The sequence below is a fragment of the Macaca thibetana genome, chromosome 11 (assembly GCF_024542745.1).
Source record: "Macaca thibetana thibetana isolate TM-01 chromosome 11, ASM2454274v1, whole genome shotgun sequence".
Taxonomy (NCBI): Eukaryota; Metazoa; Chordata; class Mammalia; order Primates; family Cercopithecidae; genus Macaca; species Macaca thibetana.
In genome coordinates this window covers 96,077,459-96,100,182 of record NC_065588.1, presented here as the reverse complement: position 1 = coordinate 96,100,182, position 22,724 = coordinate 96,077,459, and the positions used below count along the sequence as shown (strand labels likewise).

The 22,724-nt window shown below is 34.6% G+C and overlaps 1 protein-coding gene across 9 annotated transcripts in view; it reads left to right on the top strand.

Annotated features, from left to right (window-relative positions):
- The window catches only part of ANKS1B (ankyrin repeat and sterile alpha motif domain containing 1B), a 1,295,786-nt gene that overhangs the window by 226,611 nt on the left and 1,046,451 nt on the right, over positions 1-22,724 (top strand). For all 9 annotated transcript variants that reach the window (XM_050749329.1, XM_050749335.1, XM_050749328.1 and 6 more), the window contains exon 8: positions 1,630-1,796. In XM_050749329.1, the coding sequence (XP_050605286.1) occupies positions 1,630-1,796 (167 nt within the window). The remainder of the gene's footprint in view (positions 1-1,629; positions 1,797-22,724) is intronic.

Sequence of the window (22,724 nt, the reverse complement as noted above, 5' to 3'; positions counted from 1 at the left end):
CCTTGACTTCCCGCAACACAGAAGGGTGCAGATATCTTTTCATGATACTGGTTTCATTTACTTTGAATAAGCACTCCAAAGTGGGATTACTGAATCTTATGGTAATTCTATTTTTAATTTTTTGAGGAATCTCCATACTGTTTTCCATAGTGGCTATACCATTTTACATTCCCACTGACAGCATACAGGCTTCCCTTTCTCCACATCCTCAGCAACACCTCCTATCTTTTGTCTTTTTGAGAATAGCCACTCTAATGGATGTGAGGTGATAACCCATTGTGGCTTTGATTTACATTTCCCTGATAATTAGTGATGTTGAGCACCTTTTCATATATCTTGGGTCATTTATGTGCCTTTTTTTGAAGAAATGTCTATTTGGGTCCTTAGCCCATTTTAAAATTAGGTTATTTGTGTTTTTGCTATTGAGTTATGTGAATTTCTTATGTATTTTGTGTATTAACCGCTTACCAGATCTATGGTTTGCAAATATTTTCTCCCATTCCTTAAGTTATCTTTTTAGTCTGTTGATCATTTCATTTGCAGTGCAGAAGCTTTTTAGTTTGATTCAATCCTGTGTGTTCATTTTTGCTTTTGTTCATATCCAAGAAATCATTGTCCAAACCAATATCAAGTTTTTTCCCTATGTTTTCTTCTAGAAGTTTCATATTTTCAGGTCTTAATGTTCCAGTCTTTATCCCATTTGTGTTGATTTTTACAGAGGGGATGAGATAAGGGTCATATTTCATTCTTTTGCATGTGGACATCTACTTTCCCAACACTATTTATTGAAGAGACTATCTTTTCCACATTTTGTGTTCTTGTAACCCTTGTGAAGAGCTACAGTAATCAAAACAGTATGGTACAGGCATGAAAACAGACGTATACACCAATAAAACAGAATAGAGTCCAGAAATAAATCCATGCATCTATAGTCAGCTGGTCTTAAATATGTTTTTAAGTCAGAATAAAAATATTAAAATCTGGATTGTAACTGCTGGAAATTTTTTTCAGAATAAGTTACAGATATAAGGTACCTATCTGAGACTGTTTAGAAATGTGCATATTTTCATGTAATCTACAAAATATTCATGTTTGACAGATGATGTATATTATTTATATTATTTATCTATTTCTTTTGTGTTTTTACTTTATATCATATACCATAATTCTTAATGTACTGATTACCTATATTATTATTTGTTTAAATAACTTGTACTATTTCTGTTTATTGAACCTAGGAAGAAGGTTTTCAGCACCATTTCAAATTTGCTAATGAATTCTGTTAGTGAAGTAAAATACCAATGAAAGATTATGGAAATTAAATCCTATAATAAATGAAGCTTTGGGAATTGTAATTCTAGATGCTTTTATGTACCATGTATACATAACCTTACAATAATTATTTATATTTTGAAAAAGAATAAAAATAGGCAAAATTATAATCTCTTTTGTCCATTAATAATGTTGTACTAATTATGGTTGAGTACCTTATTTTCAGCAGAACAGTGTCTGACTGCTTAATCTTGCTGCATTTTGAGTTCTATCACCATAGCGGTCATATTTTTATTGCTTAACAGTAAGTTTTAACAATAACCTTTCTTGAAACTTCTGAAAAACTTATTCTCATAGGTGAAACCGTCACTGGAGAATTATCAAAACTCTTGGATGAAATAAAACTCTGTCAAGAAAAGGATTATTCGTTTGAAGACTTGTGCCACACAATATCAGACCACTACTTAGATAATTTGAGCAAGATTTCAGAGGAAGAACTTGGGAAAAATGGAAGCCAGAGTGTAGTAAGTAAGGCGGGGGGAAATGAAGACAATGTGTCTGCCTTTTCCAGTTCAGTATGTACACCTAAGAGGCATGGGACATGGCGCATTATCAGATTCCACCACTGTAAGATGTCAGTTTCCTTATTGCACTATTCCTGACGTTCTTTGGGGTTTTACTCTCAGTGCGTGGGTAGGGGAAGGAGTGCTTTGACAGATCACTTGACGATCTCTCTACTTTAGACTCTTTCTTAAACGCATGGATTTTTAGTAGTGTTGTTGTTGTTGTTGTTGTTGTTGTTGTTGTATTCCTTAGTTTTACTGGGCATAATGATGTTGGTTCCCAAAAAAAGACAAAAACCTTCCTTTTGACTGTCTTCCCTATTTTCTCTATGAACTCAGTCTAACAGAGCAGAGCCACACATGTGGTTTCCTCACTTCCTCCTTAAGTAATAGTAGGAGAGAAATATGGAAAGTTCAGTCTGCATATTTTTATAATATGCAAATCCCAAGAGGTTTCTCTTCAATAAGCTCAGAATCTTAAGCATGTGTTAGTTCCTGTGACAACCCCTTATGATAGTGTTCTTTGAAAATATTGTCATATAAAATATTAAAGGTTATATGAGGCAGAAAAACAGATGATATAGTCGAGTAAGAGCGAGTATTTCTATTTATTAGGAATAAGAGTTTACAAAGAGGAAAGAGGGGAGATAAGATTAGAAGGATAGATTGAGGTCAGGCCATGGGTGATTCTTGCTCATTTGAATTTTTATATGAACACAATAGCAAGAAAAACTATAGAGAATAAATCAGTTTAATATTAAGATTTGTAAACTTATTTTTTGTCCTATACAGGAAGGATTTATAGTATATACTGGTATTAAAGGAAATACATTATTCTGATAAGAAATCTTTTGTCACTTTTAGAACTTAATTTGTTACAGATATATCATACTTTATTCAAAAGCCAGTAATAGAGTGAACTGTGTTAAGTATGTCATATTATTTGTGAAAACTAAAAAAAACTTGCTTAGTATAGTGACTGTCCATTACAAGAACATTTACTTAATTTAGTTACTTAAAGTAAGCTGTGACACTGTTTCCTGGGATAGCACTTGCTAATCTAGTTCCATGGCTAGTCCTACCTCCTAGGCCTGCTTTTTTTGTTTCATTTTGTTTTTGTGCTTCACTTTCTCTTGCAAAAACATCCTATTATTGGCCCCAATAAAAATTCTTTATGAATAACTATGAACAGTTGTGTATGTACTGAGGTTTTAAATACCTGTAGGTTTTACCAAATGAAATTTTTATATTAATGAAATATTTATAATAGTAACTTTAATGTTGGGACAAAATCCTCTGTTAAAATATCTGAAACAGGTGTATGCTATCTCTAGATTACCAGTTACATTTTAATATTTCCTTGAAAGTTAGTTAGAAGTTAAAACTTACTTGTTCTATATAAACAGTACATAGTATTTACTTTTTAAGATCCATCCCCAAATATTTATCTAAACTGGTAGCTTCTGGCCTTCTACTTGTAAAACCACAGATATTCTGAAAGCCCTAATTTTTTAGACCAGGCTCTCCAGACTTTTTTGTTGTACATACCATTAGTAAACAAATTTTGAGCAAATATCCCTGAGTATTTCTAAATTATGTGTATATATATATATAGAGAGAGAGAGAGAGAGAGAGACAGACTACATTTCTAGTAATATTTGATGTAACTTATGAGACATACACAACAAAAGAAATTCAAATTGAGGAAGGTAGAGAATAAGTGTAAAACAGAAGCTCTAATTATTTTTCGTTTACTCAATGAATATCTTGTATGTCCTGGGATCTGTATGTGCTGCTTGGAGACCATGATTCAAGCTTCTGTCTTTCAGGAAGTGATGGCAAAGACTTTTGACTTTGAGAGACTGAAAATAGTTTGGGGAAAAGATGTTCAAGTTTTTCTGTAAGCCAAAGACTGTATTGTGATAGTGGCAAGAAAGAAATTAATACTCATAAATTGAGCGTTAAGGTTTTGAAATCTGAGCTCATACTTTTCTAACACCACTCCTCGTTCCTGTGACAAACCTTCACAATAGTGTTCTTTGAAAATATTTCCCTATAAAATGTTAAAGATTTTGTGGAGGCAGAAAAGCAGATGGTATATATGAGTAAAAGCAAAAAATTCTGTTTATTTGGAAGAATAGAGTTTACAAAGGGGAAAGATGAGAGATAAGATTAGAAGTCTAGTTTGAGGTTAGGTGGTGGATGATTTTGAATGTCAGGCTAAGAATTTTGGTATTTATTATTTTAAGAAATGAGAAAAATCTAAAGGATTTTGGGCAGATAAAATACATAATTGGAACTGACCTTTCAGAAAATGAATCTGATAAAGACCTGTTAACGAATGTTTAAAAACTAATCAAATTACTTTGACTCTTTTCTGTAGCCTGTGTTTTATTTGAATTCATTCCATGTTTTGTTGAATATTTGTTTCTATTCATCAAAAAAGTTTTTTTTTTCCAGAATATCGCTTCAATTATACTCTCACATGATGCAAAAAGTTTAGTCAAGTATAGGTCACCTAATACAGATGGTTCTTATCATGTTTTGAGTTGTGGGGTTTATAATAGACATGGTTCTTGACTTCAAGTGATTCAAAACACCTGTCCTAAGGAGACTTCAGTCATAGTGTGCAGACTATAACTGTAGACTAATATATAAAACACTGAATAAATAAGAACTGACACTCGGTTTTTGCTATTTGCTACTCTAATGCTTTACATGATGTAAGTCACTTACTAAGTAATTCTTACAATATGGATTTAGAAAATGACTTAGCTGCCAAGTGGCAGAGTGAGGATTCAAACTCCGAGCCAATGTTTTTAATTCTCAGCCACATTTCTCATAGTATGCTACCTTGTGGCCAAAGGAATTTTTAAAAGGGAGATATCAGTGAATACTTACAGATATTCATTGAAGTCTTTGTGGAGGTAGGGAGAGACTAAGCTGTGTCTTGGTGAAAGGGGAGCTGTGTTTTTCACTTTAGTTGGAACAAATGATTGAGAAAGGATTCCAGCCTGAAGAAACAATATATGCAAAAGCACAGAGGTAAGAATTAGTGCATAATTTGAGAATGATTTACGATGAGAGTTTGTTTTGGAAAGTAGTAGGAAATAAAGTTGGATAAGTAATGATAATACCTCAATTTATAGAACACTTGTATTGACTGATTTAACGCTCACAATAACCCTATGAAAAGGATAGTATTATTTCTATGACTTTCCCAGTTTCACGCAGCAATTATAGAGCCAAGAACACAGACATTCTGGAGCTTGCCACTCAACTTGCCTCTCAACTCTATTGTCAGAGAACAAAGACAGCTAAGTAGATTGGGAGGCTAGTCAGAAGTTTAAAATTGATGCTGAGAATAAACTCTTGAGTAGAAGAGTTCTCCTGAAAGTGACATTTTTGGAAAATAAAAGTGGTAGTTGTATGTTGGTTGGTCGGGGAGAGGCTCAAACAATGGTTCTCAGCCATAGTTGTACATTAGATTTACCTAGAGAGGCTCTAAAAAAAATGAATACCGATGCCCTCAGATTCCAGTCCAGACCAACTAAATCAAAATAATTTTGGGTAGCTCTGAGCATTATTCTTGGAAAAGCTTCTCAGGTTATTCTAACATGCATATGATTGGTCTAGGGAGCCAAAAATCAGCCAAGATCTTACTGAGGTAATTCATGTCTGAGATGCTGAGTCAGAACTGAGGTCTTGATAACACCACAAAACAATTTTTTCAGATAGAACAAATCTCATAGATCTTAATATCCAGTCTACTGCTCCAATTCCCCAGTGTAAGAGCTTCTAAAAGTCTCTTGAATTAGGGATTATTTATGCTATAACAAATGAGCATAGATTGGGTGGCTTGAAAAAAAACCAGCATTTATTTCTCACAGTTCTGGAGTCTGAGAAGCCCAAGATCAAGGTATCCAGCAGAGCTGGCAGCTGGTGAGAGTCTGCCTCCTGGTTTGAAGAGGGCTGTCTTCTGGTTGTATCTTCATGTGGCAAAGAACAGAGGGGGAAAAAGCAGGTTCTCCTGATGTGTTTTTTTTTCTTTTCTTTTCTCTTCTTTTTTTTTGAGATGAAGTCTTGCTCTGTCGCCAGACTGGAGTGCAGCAGCGCGATCTTGGCTCACTGCACTCTGCCTCCTGGGTTCAAGCGGTTCCCCTGCCTCAGCCTCCCGAGTAGCTAGGACTACAGGCACATGCCACCATGCCCGGCTAATTTTTTGTATTTTAGTAGCAAGGGGTTTCACCATGTTGGCCAGGATGGTCTCGATCTCCTGACCTCATGATCCGCCTGCCTTGGACTTCCAAAGTGCTGGAATTACAGGCATGAGCCACTGTGCCTGGCCCTGCTAATGTTTTTTTATATGGACACTAGCACATCATAAGGGGTTATGATCTGATGACCTCCCAACACCCTCTCCCTAATACTATCACATTGGGGGTTAGGATTTCAACATATGAACTTGGAGGGGACACCGACGTGAGGTCCGTAGCAAGGAGGCTTTCAGTTTATCGTTAAGGAAAATCCAAACTGCATTCAAACCACAGTCCTCAATTATAACATTTCTATGTTATATTGGAACATTAAATGTGGAAAACATTTCTGTATGTCTGTTATTTATATTACTAGTTAAATGATGAGCATTTGGGTTCAGTTAAAATTTAATTTCATAGGATATGAAACATCCAACTTGCTTATTGTAATATGACAAGTGATTCCAAAAGTTATTTAGGAGAAATAAAAATGTAAGGAAATATGTTTTGTAGCATCCATATTATTAATTAATGTATTTTATATATTAATGATGTGACTTGAGCTTTGGAAGTATTTTACCTATATTCTTAGTTCAGTTTAACTTTTGTTGCCTCTTTTCTTCCAATAGAGGGCACTCCGATTCAGTAATTTCAAATACAAAACCAGCCATCTTATGTAAGAACTTTTATTTTTGAATCGGAGATTTTTGTTTCTTTTAAAATATTAGCTGTAATGTGGTAGTTTGAACATTTTTACTAATATAAGTTAAAAATTAAATTCTTATTATGATTGAATGTATTCAATTGGAGGTTTTGCATGTAATATAAAGGCTAGCTCAAGTTAAAATTACATTTTGTCTTGCATACATTTTAATTCAAAAGTCAGTCTGTTTTATATACTCTTATAATATGCATCTGAAACCATTTTCTAAGTTGAATTAGGACATTATATAATCTGGAATGTAAATTTTGAAGAAATATAAATATCCTAACATTCTTTACCAACCCATGAAATTTAGGTTTTCGAAAGAATGTAAAATAATCCGAAAAAATTTTCTATTCTCTTTATGTTTTCCCAAGCCTTATATTAATGTTTTTTCCTCCATGTGTATGAACAATCTATACAATTTTAAATGTGAACACAGCATGCCATAGAGAAATTTGATGATAAAGATCATTAGAGCAGATTTCAGAATCCAGCTACCAAGAAAACTTTTTTTTTGTTTAAACATTTGTAATAGAACATTGCCTCATCAGCCTATGTCTTTAAGAAGTAAATAAGGAGCTTAAGGGATGAAATGTGTTACATATTGTTTTTTCTCCTGAGGGAGAACATAGACACAAACAGCATCTAAAGCTTCTGGTTTGAAAGGGGGGTGCATTGGCAGGTTTTGTGCAATTTCGTTCAGCCACTATGCCTCTTTTCTGTTATTTTATTTTCTTTTCCAATGCAAGATACTAAATTACATGTCAGCCTGATGAAGTGTGAGATATTTTATATTAGTATTTTAAGGTTTCAAGATTTACTTTGAAGGATTTTCAGTTTGTTTATTTATTTATTTATTTATTTATTTATTTATTTATTTATTTTTATGCTGAGCTATCCTTGAGAATACTCTCTGGGCGTGAGGTCCCTACTTTTGGAAAATATATTTAATTTAGTTCTAAAATTCATCAAGTTTTAAAGTTCATTAGAGTCAGATTAGATTGCCTAAAAACCAAATGGTGTTTCTGAAACAAAGTTTATCTTCAAACACATTCTAACCCGGTTTCTAGAGCTTATTATCAGGAATGCATCAATTTCAGAATTTGGAGAGACCTTTGCAGCTATCTTACCCAATTTCCATCAGATTTAGAGAAACTTGGGAGGCTAATTTTTTGAAATGTAAATAGAGGCTTCTTATTATAGGAACATAACTGATTCTTTAACATATATAATTTTTTATAGTGGTGCTAAATCTTAAGCAGTGATACACAATGTTCAGAAGAACATTCTAACCTGAACAATTTATATCTTATGTAGTTGAACAGACCTTTTGGATGTGGTGACTCAAGGTGATTCATCCAAGGTTTGAATTCTCCTAACAGATTTTGCAAGAATTAGCGAATGTAGAACTAGGATCCTGTTGACCTGCATTTATACTTTGAAAACAATACTGTTAACCACACATATGTACTGTATGTACATTAATGGAAAAATCCAGAATCAGAAGGGTAAGATTTTTGTCTCTACCCTCACCTCAGGAAGAACTTTTTATATCCTTAGGAAATCTAGGAAGTCCTTGAGAAAATGGCTAGTAGAATAAAAGAGTCATTTTTCTGAACTTCTAGCACACTTGCTTTTTACCATTCATGATACATCTCTTTCTGCCTTGCCTTGTAGGTGTATATGTTTTACATTACTTCTTATATACTCCTTGACAGTAGGTTCATTATTAGATTGATCTCTGTAGTCACATCCTGCCTAACACAGTGCCTTGAATGTAGTGGTCTCTCAGTGAAAGTTCATTGACTGAATAAATGCATAAAAAGGCAAAGACTGCATATAAAAGTGCATATGTTCTTGCAAATTAACCATTATCATTGCAAAATGTGTTTAATTATTTGGAGATGAATTACAGAGACCAAAGTAGAGGTTTTTCCCGGCAATCATGGTGGGAATCTCAACTGTGTTTTTAGGAAGATAACTTAGTCTAGCAGTTAAGAGCATGAGATTGTGAGTCCTACAGATTTGCGTTTACAACTCTGTTCTGCAACTTACTAGCAGGGTGACCTTTGGAAGTTACTTGATTTTCTTCATCAGTTAAAAAAATTTTACTCTGGCTTTCTGTCAGCCATAGAAAAGAGCTATTTTGTTCTCTTTTGTGTTGCTGAAGAGATCTTGAGTTTTATGTTTCACAGACTTTGTCCAATTTTGTCCAGGCTTTCTAAATAGTCACAAAATGTCAATGTAGAGGGGATTTCTCTACTGAAAAGTGAAATATTTTGTTCTTGGATTGGTCTGAGTCAATATTTTACTTGGAAAAAACCATATCTATTCTAATCAGCTTCATAAAAGTTAGGGAGGAATAGCAAATATGACAAATAATTGAACTTATATGAAAAATTATCTCAATAGGCTGAAATCTTGGCTCGAGGTAAAAACATAAAATTCAGTGGGAGTTAGTATAAAATCTTACATTTAGACTCCTTAAAAATCAAAGATGGGGGAGATTTAATGTCAGGGAGTAGTTCACACAAAAGTTTTAGGGTATATAAATGACTACAACTGCTACGTGAACCAAAAGTGAGATGTAGCTACTAAAAAAAAATCAATAAACAGTGACCAAACTATGATATCCGAAAATAATTGTAACACTAGAAGCTAACATTTACCAAGCACTAAATTTTCACTACATGCTAGGTAGGCGTTGTGTAAACATGTTAAAAATCATTATCTCCTTTATTCCTGACAACAATACCATGAGGTAGGTTTTATTATCCTCAATGTGGGAATCAGGAGTAAAGTAAGTTGCCCAAAAGGTAAATCTGGGGGATCTGAATGTAGGTCCAATGTCTTACAAGTAGATCATTCTGTCTTTCATCACTATTTTCCAGATTGACCATCTCTTACCTTTTCATCATTCCTGCCAGTTTGTGGATTCAGACCATCATTTCCTTTCACCTGAGTTATTTCAAGAGCCTCCTACCCTGTCCACCCACTTGTAGTCTCTTCTCTTCATCTGCTTGTATTTACTCTGAGCAGTGCTGCCAAGTCAGTATGCCTTAAGTGCCATTCTGGTCACGTCATTTTCCCACTCAAAACTAGCCCTGGTCCTCACTGCAAATGTGAAATAGAAACTTCTAACTCAGGCATTCAAGACCCTTCATTTCTAGCTTCATCTTATTTTTCCAGCTTTATTTGCTAGTAATGTCTTAGATAAATATATTTTAGTAAAATGGATTATTCTTGGCTGAGCACGGTGGCTCATGTCTGTAATCTCAGCACTTTGGGAGGCTGAGACTGGAGGATCACCTGAGGTCGGGAGTTAGAGACCAGCCTGGCTAACATGGTGAAACCCCGTCTTTACTAAAAATACAAAAACTAGCTGGGCCTGGTGGTGTGCGCCTGTCATCCCAGCTACTTGGGAGGCTGAGGCCGGAGAATTGCTTGAACCCAGGAGGTGGAGGTTGCAGTGAGCCAAGGTGGCACCACTGCACTCCAGCCTGGACGACAAGAATGAAACTCTGTCTCTAAATAAATAAATAAATAAATAAATAAAATGGATTGCTCTCAAACATGTCTGTCTTTCTTATTGTCCATGTTCATGTTTTGTCTATATATATTTTCCCTACCATCTCTACTTATTGAAAACTATCCCTCACAAAACCTGTTTTGATCCTTCTATTTAGATCTATTTGCATCATTATGCTGCTTTGTATTAATTATGCATGAATCATCTTTTTTGGCTTTGCCTATAAACTCCTTGAAGACAGCAAAAATATTAATCTCTGCATAGTTCCTCACTCACATGCTTAGCAAACATTTATTGAATTGATAGAACAGGTCATGGACATAAAAACATCTGTTTGATACCTGTATTTTGGTATTGACATATGAGAAAAATTCGAACATGGAGTATTTATGATCTGCGAAAAACTTCCCCTGTTGGTTGATTTTTCAAATAATGAATACCTCATCAGTTTCTTTGAAGATGAAATAAAATACCCTGATAAACTATATTATTGACTTCACAATATATCACTAGCATCTTAAGTCAAATTATATTTTTCTTAAGTGATAGTACATCTCTCTCACTGATGACAAGGATATCATGTGTTACAAATACCATGTTTAATTCCTGGTAACATATACGAAGGAAGTATATAGTATATGAATATAGGAAATATGTCTGATTATATCATTAATTTTTGAATTCCCAAATATGTGATAAACATTTTTGAATTAATCCTTGTTATTCCTTCTGTATTATTGAGATGGGGCTATTTTGTTTCTTTTTTTTTTTTCCAGCTTTTATTTTAGGTTCAGTGAGGTACATATGCAGGTTTGTTACATGAGTAAATTGTGTGTCACTGGAATGTGGTGTACAAATGATTTATTCTCCCAGGTAATGAGCATAGTACCCAATATGTAGCTTTTTGATCCTTACTCTCCTCCCATGCTACCCCCTCAAGTAAGCCCTATTATCTGTTGTTCTCCTCTTTGTGTCCATGTGTATTTCCATGTGTATTCAGTGTTTAACTCCCACTTATGAGTAAGAACTTTGATTATCTGTTCCTGTGTTAATTTGCTTAGGATAATGGCCTCCACCTGCATCCATGCTGCTGCAAAGGACACAATTTTATTCTTTTTTATGGCTGCATAGTATCCCGTGGTGTGTATGTACCACATTTTCTTTATCTAGTCCACTGTCGATGGATATGTAGATTGTTTCCATGTCTTTGCTGTTGTGAAAAGTGCTGCAATAAGCGTACACATGGATGTGTCTTACTGGTAGAATGGTATGTGTTCCTGTAATGGGATTGCTGGGCCAAATGGTAGTTCTGTTTTAAGTTCTTTGAGAAGTCTCCAAACTGTTTCTATAGTAGTTGAATTAACTGATATTCCCACAAATAGTGTTTAAATGATCCCTTTTCTCCACAACCTGACCAACATCTATTTTATTTTTAACTTTTTAATAATAGTCATTGTGACAAGTGTGAGATTGCATTCAATGGTTTTGATTTGCATTTCTCTAATTAGTAATGTTGAGGATTTTTTTCATATACTTATTAGCGGCATGTGTATCTTCTTTTCATGTCCTTTACTCATTTTTTAATGGGGTTGTTTTTTGCTTGTTGATTTTTTTAAGTTCCTTATAGATTCTGGATATTAGACCTTTGTCAGATGCATAGATTGTGAATATTTTCTACCATTCTGTAAGTTGTCTGTTTATTGTGTTTATAGTTTCTTTTTCTGTGCAGAAAGTTTTAAGCTTAAATAGGTCCCACTTGTCAATTTTTGTTTTCGTTGCAATTGCTCTTGAAGTCTTTATCATGAAATCTTTGCCCAGACCTATGTCCAGAATGGTGTTTTCTAGGTTTCATTCTAAGATTCTTAGAGTTTGAGGTTTTACATCTAAATCTTTAATCTATCTTTCCTTACTTGCTGTATATGATGAAAGGTAAGGGTCCAGTTTCATTCTTCTGCATATGGCTAGCCAGGTATCCCGGCACTATTTATTGAATAGCTTGTCCTTTCCCCATTGTTTATTTTTGTGGAAGTTTAGATGGTTGTAAGTGTGTGGCTTTATTTCTGGGTTCGCTCTTCTGTGCCTTTGTTCTGTGTGTCTGTTTTTGTACCAGTACCACGAAGTATTTGTTATTGTAGCTGTATAGTATAGTTGGAAGTTGGGGAATGTGATGCCTCTGGCTTCATTCTTTTAGGATTGCTTTGGCTATTCGGGCTTATTTTTGATTCCATGTGAATTTTAGCGTAGTTTTTTCTAATTGTGTGAAAAATGATGTTGGTAGTTTAATAAGAATAGCATTCAATCTGTAGATTGCTTTGGGTAGTATGAACATTTTATTGATATAGATTTTTCCAGCCCATAAACATGACATGTTTTTCCATTTCTTTGTATTATCTCTGATTTCTTTGAACAGTGGGTTTTGTAGTTCTCATTGTAGAGCTCTTTCACCTCCCTGGTTAGCTGTATTCCTTGGTATTTCATTTTTTGTGTGTTTATTGTAAATGGGATTGCATTCTTACTGTGGCTCTCAGATTGAATGTTATTGATGTATGGAAAATCTAATGATCTTTGTATATAGATTTTATATTCTGAAACTTTGCTGAAGTCATGTATCAGTTTCAACAGCTTTTTGTTGGAGTTTAGGGCTTTCTAGGTATAGAATCATATCATTACTGAAGACAGATAGTTTGAATTTTTCTTTTCCATTTGGATGCCTTTTAGTTATTTCTCTTGTATGATTGCTCTGGCTAGGACTTTCAGTACTATGTTATATATGAGTGGTGAGAGTAGCCATATTTGTCTTGTTCTAGTCCTTAAGGAAAATGCTTCTGGTTTTTGCCCATTTATTATAATGTTGGCTGTGAGTTTGTCATAGATGGCTTTTATTATTTTGAGTTATGTTCCTTTGATGCCTAATTTGTTGAAGGTTTTTATTATGAAGAGATGTTGGATTTTATTGAAGGTATCTTTATTACATCTATTGAGATGATCACATTGATTTTGTTTTTAAATCTGCTTATGTGGTAAATCCCATTTATGGGTTTGTATATGTTTAATCAATCCTGTATTCCAGGGAGAAAGCCTCCTTCATCATAGTAAGTTTTTGATGCACTACTGCTTTCAGTTTGTTTGCTGAGGATATTTGCTTCTCTCTTCATCAGGGATATTGGCCTGCAGTTTTCTTTTGGGTGTGTGTGTCTTTGCCAGGTTTTGATATTAGGATGATGGCAGCTTCATGAGTTAGTGAGAAGTCCATTCTCCTCAATGTTTTGGAATAGTTTCAGTAGAATTGATACCAGCTCTTCTTTGTATGTCAGGTAGAATTCAGCTGTGAATCCTTCTGGTCCAGGTTTTTTTTTTTTTTTTTTGGTTGTTAGGCTTTTTATTACTGATTCCATTTCGGAACTCATTATTAGTCTGTTCAGGGTTTCAATTTCTTCCTGATTTAACCTTGGGAGATTGTGTATTTCCAGGTATTTATCTACTTCCTCTAGATTTTCTAGTTTGTATACATGTGGTGTTCATCATAGTCTCTGAGGGTTTTTTTGTATTTTGGTGGGATTGGTTTTAATGTCACTGATTGTGCTTATTTGGATCTTGTCTCTTCTTTCTTTGTTGATCTAGCTACCAGCCTATTGATCTTATTTATCCTTTCATACGAACTTTTGGTTTTATTGAATTTTTTGTATGAATTTTTGGGTCTCAATTTCGTCAGTTCTGCGCTGATTTTATTTTATTTATTTCTTTTCTTCTGCTTTGTTCTTGCTTTTCTAGTTCCTCTGGGTGTGATGTTAGATTATTAATTTGAGATCTTTAAAAATTTTTGAGGTAGACATTTAGCACTATAGACTTTCCTCTTAACATTGCTTCTGCTGCATCTCAGAGATTTTGGTATGTTACATCTGTTTTAGTTTATTTCAAAGATTTTTTTTATATCTGCCTTAATTTCATTGTGTACCCAAAAGTCATTCAGGAGCAAGTTGTTTAATTTTCATGAAATTGAAAAGATTTGAGGGATGGTTTTGAGAGATGTTCATGGCCTTGATTTCTAGTTTTATTTCACTGTGGTCCAAGAATATGGTTGGTATGATTTTGATTTTTTTGAATTTATTGAGACTCACTTTACGGCTGGGCATGTCATCAATCTTTGAGTATATTCCCTGTGCAGGTGAGAAGAATGTATATTTTGTAGTTGATGACATCCTGTTTTTTTCTAATTGTTAATGATTCTTACACATTTTGATGGACTTCACTGATGCATAGTATTTCAGTGTGCATGTTCTTAAAATGTGTTTGATGTTATGTGTCTGTATTATGAGCATTCTATTAAGGGCAGTAAACTTCCTTTCTAAAATATTTTCAATTTTTATCTTTTGAACTTTATGATGTTTGTGAAGGTATCATTTTTATATACTCTTCAGATACATTACTGGCCAGTTTTTGTTTTGATACTTTTGTTCTTTCTAATCTCTTTATAATCTCTAACTTAAATTAAGCTTTCTAATAGAACTCAGCTATTATAATTTTCCTGAGAATGTATACTTTAAACTTATGAGCGAATTGTAATGTTTTCCTGAAAATGTAGTAATAGTTCACCTTTCTTTTAACCTCACATTCTGGATAATGATGAAGTTAACGTTTAGTCACTTTTCACATTTACCTTGTTCATTTGTCATAGTGTACCTAATTTGTAATTCTATTTCAAGGTTTACATTTGGGAGTTCTTGGCTCTCTTTTGGAGTGAAGGCCTTGGACAGCTTGCCAGTATTTTAAAAAATCCTATTTTGCTGCCTAATGCCAAAGGAAATCAGGCGAGAGCCTGAGCTTAAAGAGACATGTCAGTTGCCATAATCACTTAACTCTGTGTCCGAGGAAATGCTTTTCACCTTGAAAAGCAAATTAATTCTAATGGAATAGTAGACTAGTAACCCAGAAAAAATTTCCGAAATTGCTCATGCTTCAACATATTTTATCAGGAGACCATTTGGGCCACGACTAAAGAATATTGGAATTTATTCATCCTCTAACAGCTGAAGAATTGGAATTCTCTATGATAGAATCAAAATCAATAACAGTAGGTAAAAGATACTGTGTGGCCTGCTTCAATCTCAGGCTTAGATTTTAAAAACTGATGTTATTTTCACGTCACTTTGCCAGAATTCTTGTGTCTGCCATCTATGCTTTTTAAAGCTGAAAAGCTGTGTTTGCTTACAGTTTCCTAACAGTTCCATTTAGCTGATAGCTGCCAGTCTGTGCTATAAAATCATTAATAATGAGAAGCAAAGTCTTAATTTGGAGAAAGAATGCAGTCAAGGGAATAAATCTGACAGGAAATGGAGACTTTAAAATGAACAAAGAAAATGAACTAGTGAGAAGTGGGATCATTAAAGTGAAAATAGCTTGCCCTCAGAATAAATGAGACAAATATTGACATGTTATATCTTTTCCTATAATCCATTCTTTGTTACTGAAATAAATCCATTCCAGCTTTGAAAGATTTCCTTTTGCCCTTGAATCTCTAATCCTACTTTTACCTAGCCTGGTGCCACTTTGCAAAACATTAAAGTGTTTTTACTGTCATAGTAATTATCATCCTCACTAACTTACATTAAAGAGTGCTTGCATTAAAGAATTACACTAGGCCGGGCGCGGTGGCTCAAGCCTGTAATCCCAGCACTCTGGGAGGCCGATACGGGCGGATCACGAGGTCAGGAGATCAAGACCATCCTGGCTAATACGGTGAAACCCCGTCTCTACTAAAAAAATACAAAAAACTAGCCGGGCGAGGTGGCGGGCGCCTGTAGTCCCAGCTACTCGGGAGGCTGAGGCAGGAGAATGGCGTAAACCCGGGAGGCGGAGCTTGCAGTGAGCTGAGATCCGGCCACTGCACTCCAACCCGGGCGACAGAGCGAGACTCCATCTCAAAAAAAAAAAAAAAAAAAGAATTACACTAATTTCTTCAATGACATATTTTTGTATTGTGTGTGACAGTATAGGGTAGAGAACAGGAATTTGAGTTCAAAAGACTTGTGTTTGAATTCTAGTTCTACTCCATAGGTAAGTATTTCCCTGATCTTTAGATTTCTCATCTGAAAAATGGTAACAATAGTAATAGCAATAGTATCTGGCAGGTATTATTTCCCTGGTAAATATTTCCCTGGTGTTTAGATTTTTTGTGTGAAAAATGGTAACAATAATGATAATAGTACCTTGCAGGATTCTTGTGAGGATAGAAGTGATAAATATGGAGTACCTAACACAGTACCCACCACAGATTACACACTACACAAATGGTAGCCTGTCATTTCTATTTTGTTTTATTGAATTATTTATATGTATTTTTCTCTGTATTACTGAAAGGTTACCCCATAATTATAGCTAACCTTCCCATTTTGTCTTAGTCTCTCACTGTTTCCTATTGAAGTATAATTTGTGTACAAAGTGTTTAACAGTGTGTTGGACACACAGAAGGTATCAAACCCATATTTTTGTTCCTTTCTTTGCAATCAGTCTCTCTTAATTCTGACCCACACCTATATTATACTGCCAGATGAGACTTTCTGAAATGGAGTTTGTATTTCATGACTTCATGGTCAAAAATTGATGCCAGCCTTATTTTTTTGACTTCTATTTTAAGTTCAGGGTTACACGTGCAGGTTTGTTACATTGGTAAACTTGTGCCATGGAGGTTTGTTATTTCATAACTCAGCTATTAAGCCTAGTACCCATTAGTTGTTTTTCCCAATACTCTCCCTTCTCCCACCGCAACCCTTCAGTAGACCCCAGTGTGTTGTTCTCTATTTGTCTGAGTGTTCTCATCACTTAGCTCCCACTTATAAGTGAGAATGTGTGGTATTTGGTTTTCTCTTCCTGCATTAGCTTGCTAAAGATAATGGCCTCCAGCTTCATCCATATTCCTGGAAACAGCATGATCTCATTCTTTTTTATGGTGGCATAGTATTCCATTGTGTATATGCACCATATATTCTTTATCCAGTCTATCACTGATAGGCATTTAGGTTGATTCCATGTCTTTGCTATTGTGAATAGTGCTGTAATGAACATATGTGTACATGTGTCTTTCTGATAGAGTGATTTATATTCCATTGGGTATATACCCAGTAATGGGATTGCTGGGTTGAATGATATTTCTGTCTTTAGATCTTTGAGGAATTGATATATTGTCTTCTATAATGGTTGAACTAATTTACAATCCCACCGACAGTGTATAAGCATTGCTTTTCCTCCACAACCTTGCCAGCATCTGTTATTTTTTTACTTTTTAATAGCCATTCGTGTGAGATTGAGATGGCATCTCATTGTGGTTTTGGTTTGTGTTTCTCTAATGATAAGTAATGTTGCACTTTTTTTTCCGTATGCTTGTTGGCTGTATGTATGTCTTCTTTTGAAAAGTGTCTGTTAATGTTCTTTGCTCAGTTTTTTATGTGGTTGTTTTCTTTTTGTAAATTTGTTTAAATTCCTTATAGATGCTGGCTATTAGACCTTTGTCAGATGCACAGTTTCCAAAAATTTTCTCCCAATTTGTAGGTTGTCTGTTTACACTGTTGATAGTTTCTTTGGCTGTGCAGAAGCTCTTTAGTTTAATTAGATCCCATTTATCAATTTTTGCTTTTGTTGTAGTTGCTTTTGGCATCTTTGTTATGAAATCTTTGACCATTCCTATGTCCTGAATGATATTACTTAGCTTGTCTTCTGGGATTTTTTATAGTTTTGGGTATTACATTTGAGTCTTTAATCCATCTTGAGTTAATTTTTGTATATGGCATAAGGAAGGGGTGCAGTTTCAGTCTTTTGCATATTGCTAGCCAGTTATTCAAGCACCATTTATTGAATAGGGAATCCTTTCCCCATTGCTCGTTTTTTTTTTTTTTTTTTGTCAGGTTTGTCGAAGATCACATAGTTGTAGGTGTGTGGTCTTATTTCTGTTGTGTGGTCTTATTTCTGAATTCTCTATACTGTTCCATTGGTCTGTGTGTCTGTTTCTATAGCAGTACCATGCTGTTTTGGTTACTGTAGCCCCACAGCATAGTTTGAAATTGGGTAGCATGATGCCTCCAGCTTTGTTCTTTTTGCTTAGGATTGCCTTGGCTATTTTGGTTCTTTTTTGGTTCCATATTAATTTTAAAATAGTCTTTTTCTAGTTCTATGAAGGTCTCAATGTTAGTTTAATAGGAATAGCATTGAATCTAAATTGATTTGGGAAGTGTGGCCATTTTCATGATATTGATTTTTCCTATCCATTAGTGTGGATTTTTTTTTTATTTGTTTGTGTCATCTCTGATTTCTTTGTGCAGTGTTTTGTAGTTCTTGTGGAAATCTTTTACCTCCCTAGTTAGCTGTATTCCTAGGGATTTTATGCTTTTTGTGGCTGTTGTGAATGGGAGTATGTTCCTGATTTGACTCTCCACTTGCCTGTTGTTGGTGTATAGGAATGCTGGTTATTTTTGCACATTGGTTTTGTATCTTGAGACTTTGCTGAAGTTGTTAATCAGTTTAAGAAGCTTTTGGACTAAGACTGTGTGGTTTTCTAGATATAGGATCATGTCATCTGCAAACAGGGATGGTTTTACTTCCTCTCTTCCTATTTGAATGCTCTTTATTTCCTTCTCTTGCCTGGTTGTCCTGGCCAGGACTTCCAGTACTGTGTTGAATAGGAATGGTGGAGAGGGCTTCCTTGTCTTGTTCCAGTTTTCAAGGGGAATGCCCCCAGCTTTTGCTTGTTCAGTATGATGTTAGCTGTGGGTTTGTCATATATGGCTCTTATTATTCTGAGGTATATCCTCAAAATAAGAACATTATAAGGTATGTCTTTATTATTTTGAGGTATGATCCCTTTACCATTATGTAATGCCCTTCTTTGATCTTTGTTGGTTTGTAATCTGTTTATTGAGAGTTTTTAATGTGAATGGATGTTGAATTTTATCAAAAGATTTTTCTGCATCTATTGTGATAATTATGTGATTTTTGTCTTTAGTTCTGTTTATGTGATGAATCACATTTATTGACTTGTGTATGTTGAACCAGCCTTGAATCTCAGGGATAGAGCCTGCTTGATTATGGTGGATAAGCTTTTTCATTTGCTGCTGGATTCAGCTTGTCAGTATTTTTTTTTTTTTTGAGGATTTTTGCATCAATTTTCCTCAAGGATATTGGCCTGAATTTTTCTTTTTTTGTTGTATCTTTGCCAGGTTTGGTATCAGGATGATGTTGGCCTCATAGAATGAGTTAGGGAGGAGTCCCTCCTTTTCAGTTTTTTGGAATAGTTTCAGTAGAAATTGTACTGGTTCTTCTTTGTACATCTGGTAGAATTTAGTCATGAATCTTTCCAGTCCTGGACTTTTTCTGGTTGGTAGGCTGTTTATTATTGCTTCAATTTCAGGGATCATTATTGGTTTGTTCAGGGAATCAGTTTCTTCCTGGTTCAGTCTTGGGAGGGTATATGTGTCTAGGAATTTATTCATTTCTTCTAGATTTTCTAGTTTATGTGCATAGAGGTGTTCATAATATTCTTTGATAGTTGTTTGCATTTTTGTGGGGTCAGGGGTAGTATTCCCATTGTTATTTCTGATTGTGTTTATTTGAATCTTCCCTCTTTTCTTCTTTATTAGCTTAGCTAGTGTTCTATTTTATTAATTTATTTTTTAAAGCAGCTCCTGGATTTGTTTAATCTTTTGGATTTTTTTGGTCATGTCTCAGTTTCCTTAAGTTCAGCTCTGACTTTGGTTATGTTTTGTATTCTACTAGCTTTGGGATTTGTTTGCTCTTGGTTGTCTAGTTCTTTTAGTTGTGATGTTAGGTTGTTAACTTGAGCTCTTTCTAACTTTTTGACGTGAGCATTTAGTGCTATAAATTTCCTTCTTAACACTGCCTGAGCTGTGTCCCAGAGATTCTGGTATGTTGTATCTTTGTTCTCATTAGTTCCAAAGAACTTATTGATTTCTGTCTTAATTTCATTATTTACACAAAAGTCATTCAGGAGTAGGTTATTCAGTTTGCATGTAGTTGTATGACTTTGAGTGAATTTCTTAGTCTTGATTTCTAATTTGATTGCACTGTGGTCTGAGAGACTGTTTGTTATGATTTTCAGTTCTTTTGCATTTGCCAAGGTGTGTTTTACTTCAATTGTGTGATCAATTTTAGAGTATGTGCCATGTGGCAATGAGAAGAATGTATATTCTGGGGGAGAGTTCTGTAAATATCTATGAGGTTCATATGATCCATTGCTGAGTTCAGGTCCTGAATACCTTTGTTAATTTTTTGTCTCAATGATCCTTCTAATATTGTCTGTGGAGTATTAAAGTGTCCCACTATTATTCTCTGGAAGTCTAAGTCTTTTTGAAGGTCGCTAAGAACTTGATTTATGAATCTGGGTCCTCCTGTGTTGGGTGCATATATATTTAGGATAGTTACATCTTCTTAATTGAACTCTTTACCATTATGTAATGCCCTCTTTTGTCTTTTTTGATCTTTGTTTAAAGTCTGTTTTGTCTGAAATAAGAATCACAACCCTTGCTTTTTTTGGTTTATTTTCCATTTGCAGGGTGGTTTTTCTCTGTCCCTTTATTTTGAGCCTATGTGTGTCATTACGTGTGAGATGGGTCTCTTGAAGACAGCATACCAATGGGTCTTGGTTCTTTCTCCAGTTTGCCACTTTGTGTTTTCTATTTTATTTCATTTCATTTCATTTCATTTCATTTCATTTCATTTCATTTCATTTCATTTCATCTTTGAGATGGAGTTTCGCTCTTGTTGCCCAGGCTGGAGTACAATGGTGCGATCTTGGCTCGTTGTAACCTCTGCCTCCTGAGTTCAGTTGATTCTCCTGCCTCAGCCTCCCAAGTAGCTGGGATTTCAGGCACCTGGCACCATGCCTGGCTAATTTTTTGTAATTTTAGAAGAGATGGAGTTTCACCATGTTGGCCAGGCTGATCTCGAACTCTTGACCTCAGGTGATCCACCCACCTTGGCCTCCCAAAGTGCCAGGATTACAGGTCTGAGCCACTGTGCCCAGCCTACTGTGTGTCTTTTAATTGTGACATTTAGCTTATTTACATTTAAGGCTACTATTGATATGTGTAGATTTGACTCTGTCCTCATAGGCAAAGGAGAAATAAGATCCTTTTCAGACAAGCAAATGCTGAGGGAATTTGTTACCACCAGACCTGCCTTACAAGAGCTTCTGAAGGAAGCATTAAATATGTAAAGGAAAGACTGTTACCGGCCACTACAAAAACACATTGAAGTATACAGAGCAGTGATACAATATTGAGCCTTATTTTAACTAATTTATTGTGGCCCTTTCCTCTTCTTGGAGTTCAAGAATGTCAAGATCTTCCCATTCTGTTCCTGCCCCCTCCTTATCCAATGATATTTCTTTCTATTCTCCTTCCTGCCACCAATATACCTTATTCCTTTGTCATTTGTCTAAAAATATCATAGGTATTTATTGCACAGTGTCTTTGCTCATTGTTTCATTCTCTCATCTTTGCTGTTTGTTTAAATCTTGTTCATCTCATGAGGTGTAGTTCAAGTCTTTCTTTATATAGAAACCTCCTTACTTACTCCAGGTGAGACCTTTTTATTTCTTTGAACAGATGGAGAATCTCAGAAGAGAAATGAGATGTATTAAAAACATTAATTGGAAATTCCAGAATTTAAAAGTACAGTATCTCATATTAAAAAAACCCTGAACTTCAACTGAATTTATAATCTTTATACTATATAATCATGCAGTTTAACAATGAATGAGTCATTGTTTCAAAGTATATTACTTATGAAAGGATGTTGAATGACATTGTTCCTTTGCCACAGGGTATGACTATGACTAAGTACAAAGAGAAGTTAATTTGACATATTTTACCTATTACATTATTGTATTTAATAGCAATGAAATATAAAAGCTAAGCAATTCACATAGTGCCCTGCAAATAGTAAGTGCTCAATAAACATTTTTGTATGGATGAAAAATGAATTCTAGTCATATCTTTAGTAGCATTCCAATACTAATATGTTTTCAGAAACTATCAGAATTGTAAGTTTTATATATAAGGGTATGTTGTGAAGGGGTACTACAGTAATAAAATATTATTACTTACCAATAAATAGTATCAATATCCTGCAAAATGTAAAAATATAAACATAAAATACACATTATGATATTTCATATACTTAAAAAGCCTTACTGCATAATGAGAAAACTAAAATGATAGTCTCTTATTTTAAAGCTAATCCATTTTTCTTCATTGCTTTAGTTCATCCACTCAGTAAACATTTGTTGTACCTATATTATGTACTAGCTACTGTTTTATGGCAGACAAAAAAAAAATGAATGAGGCATTTCCATGTTTTATGGAGCTTGGAGTTTGGCAGATAAAACAGAT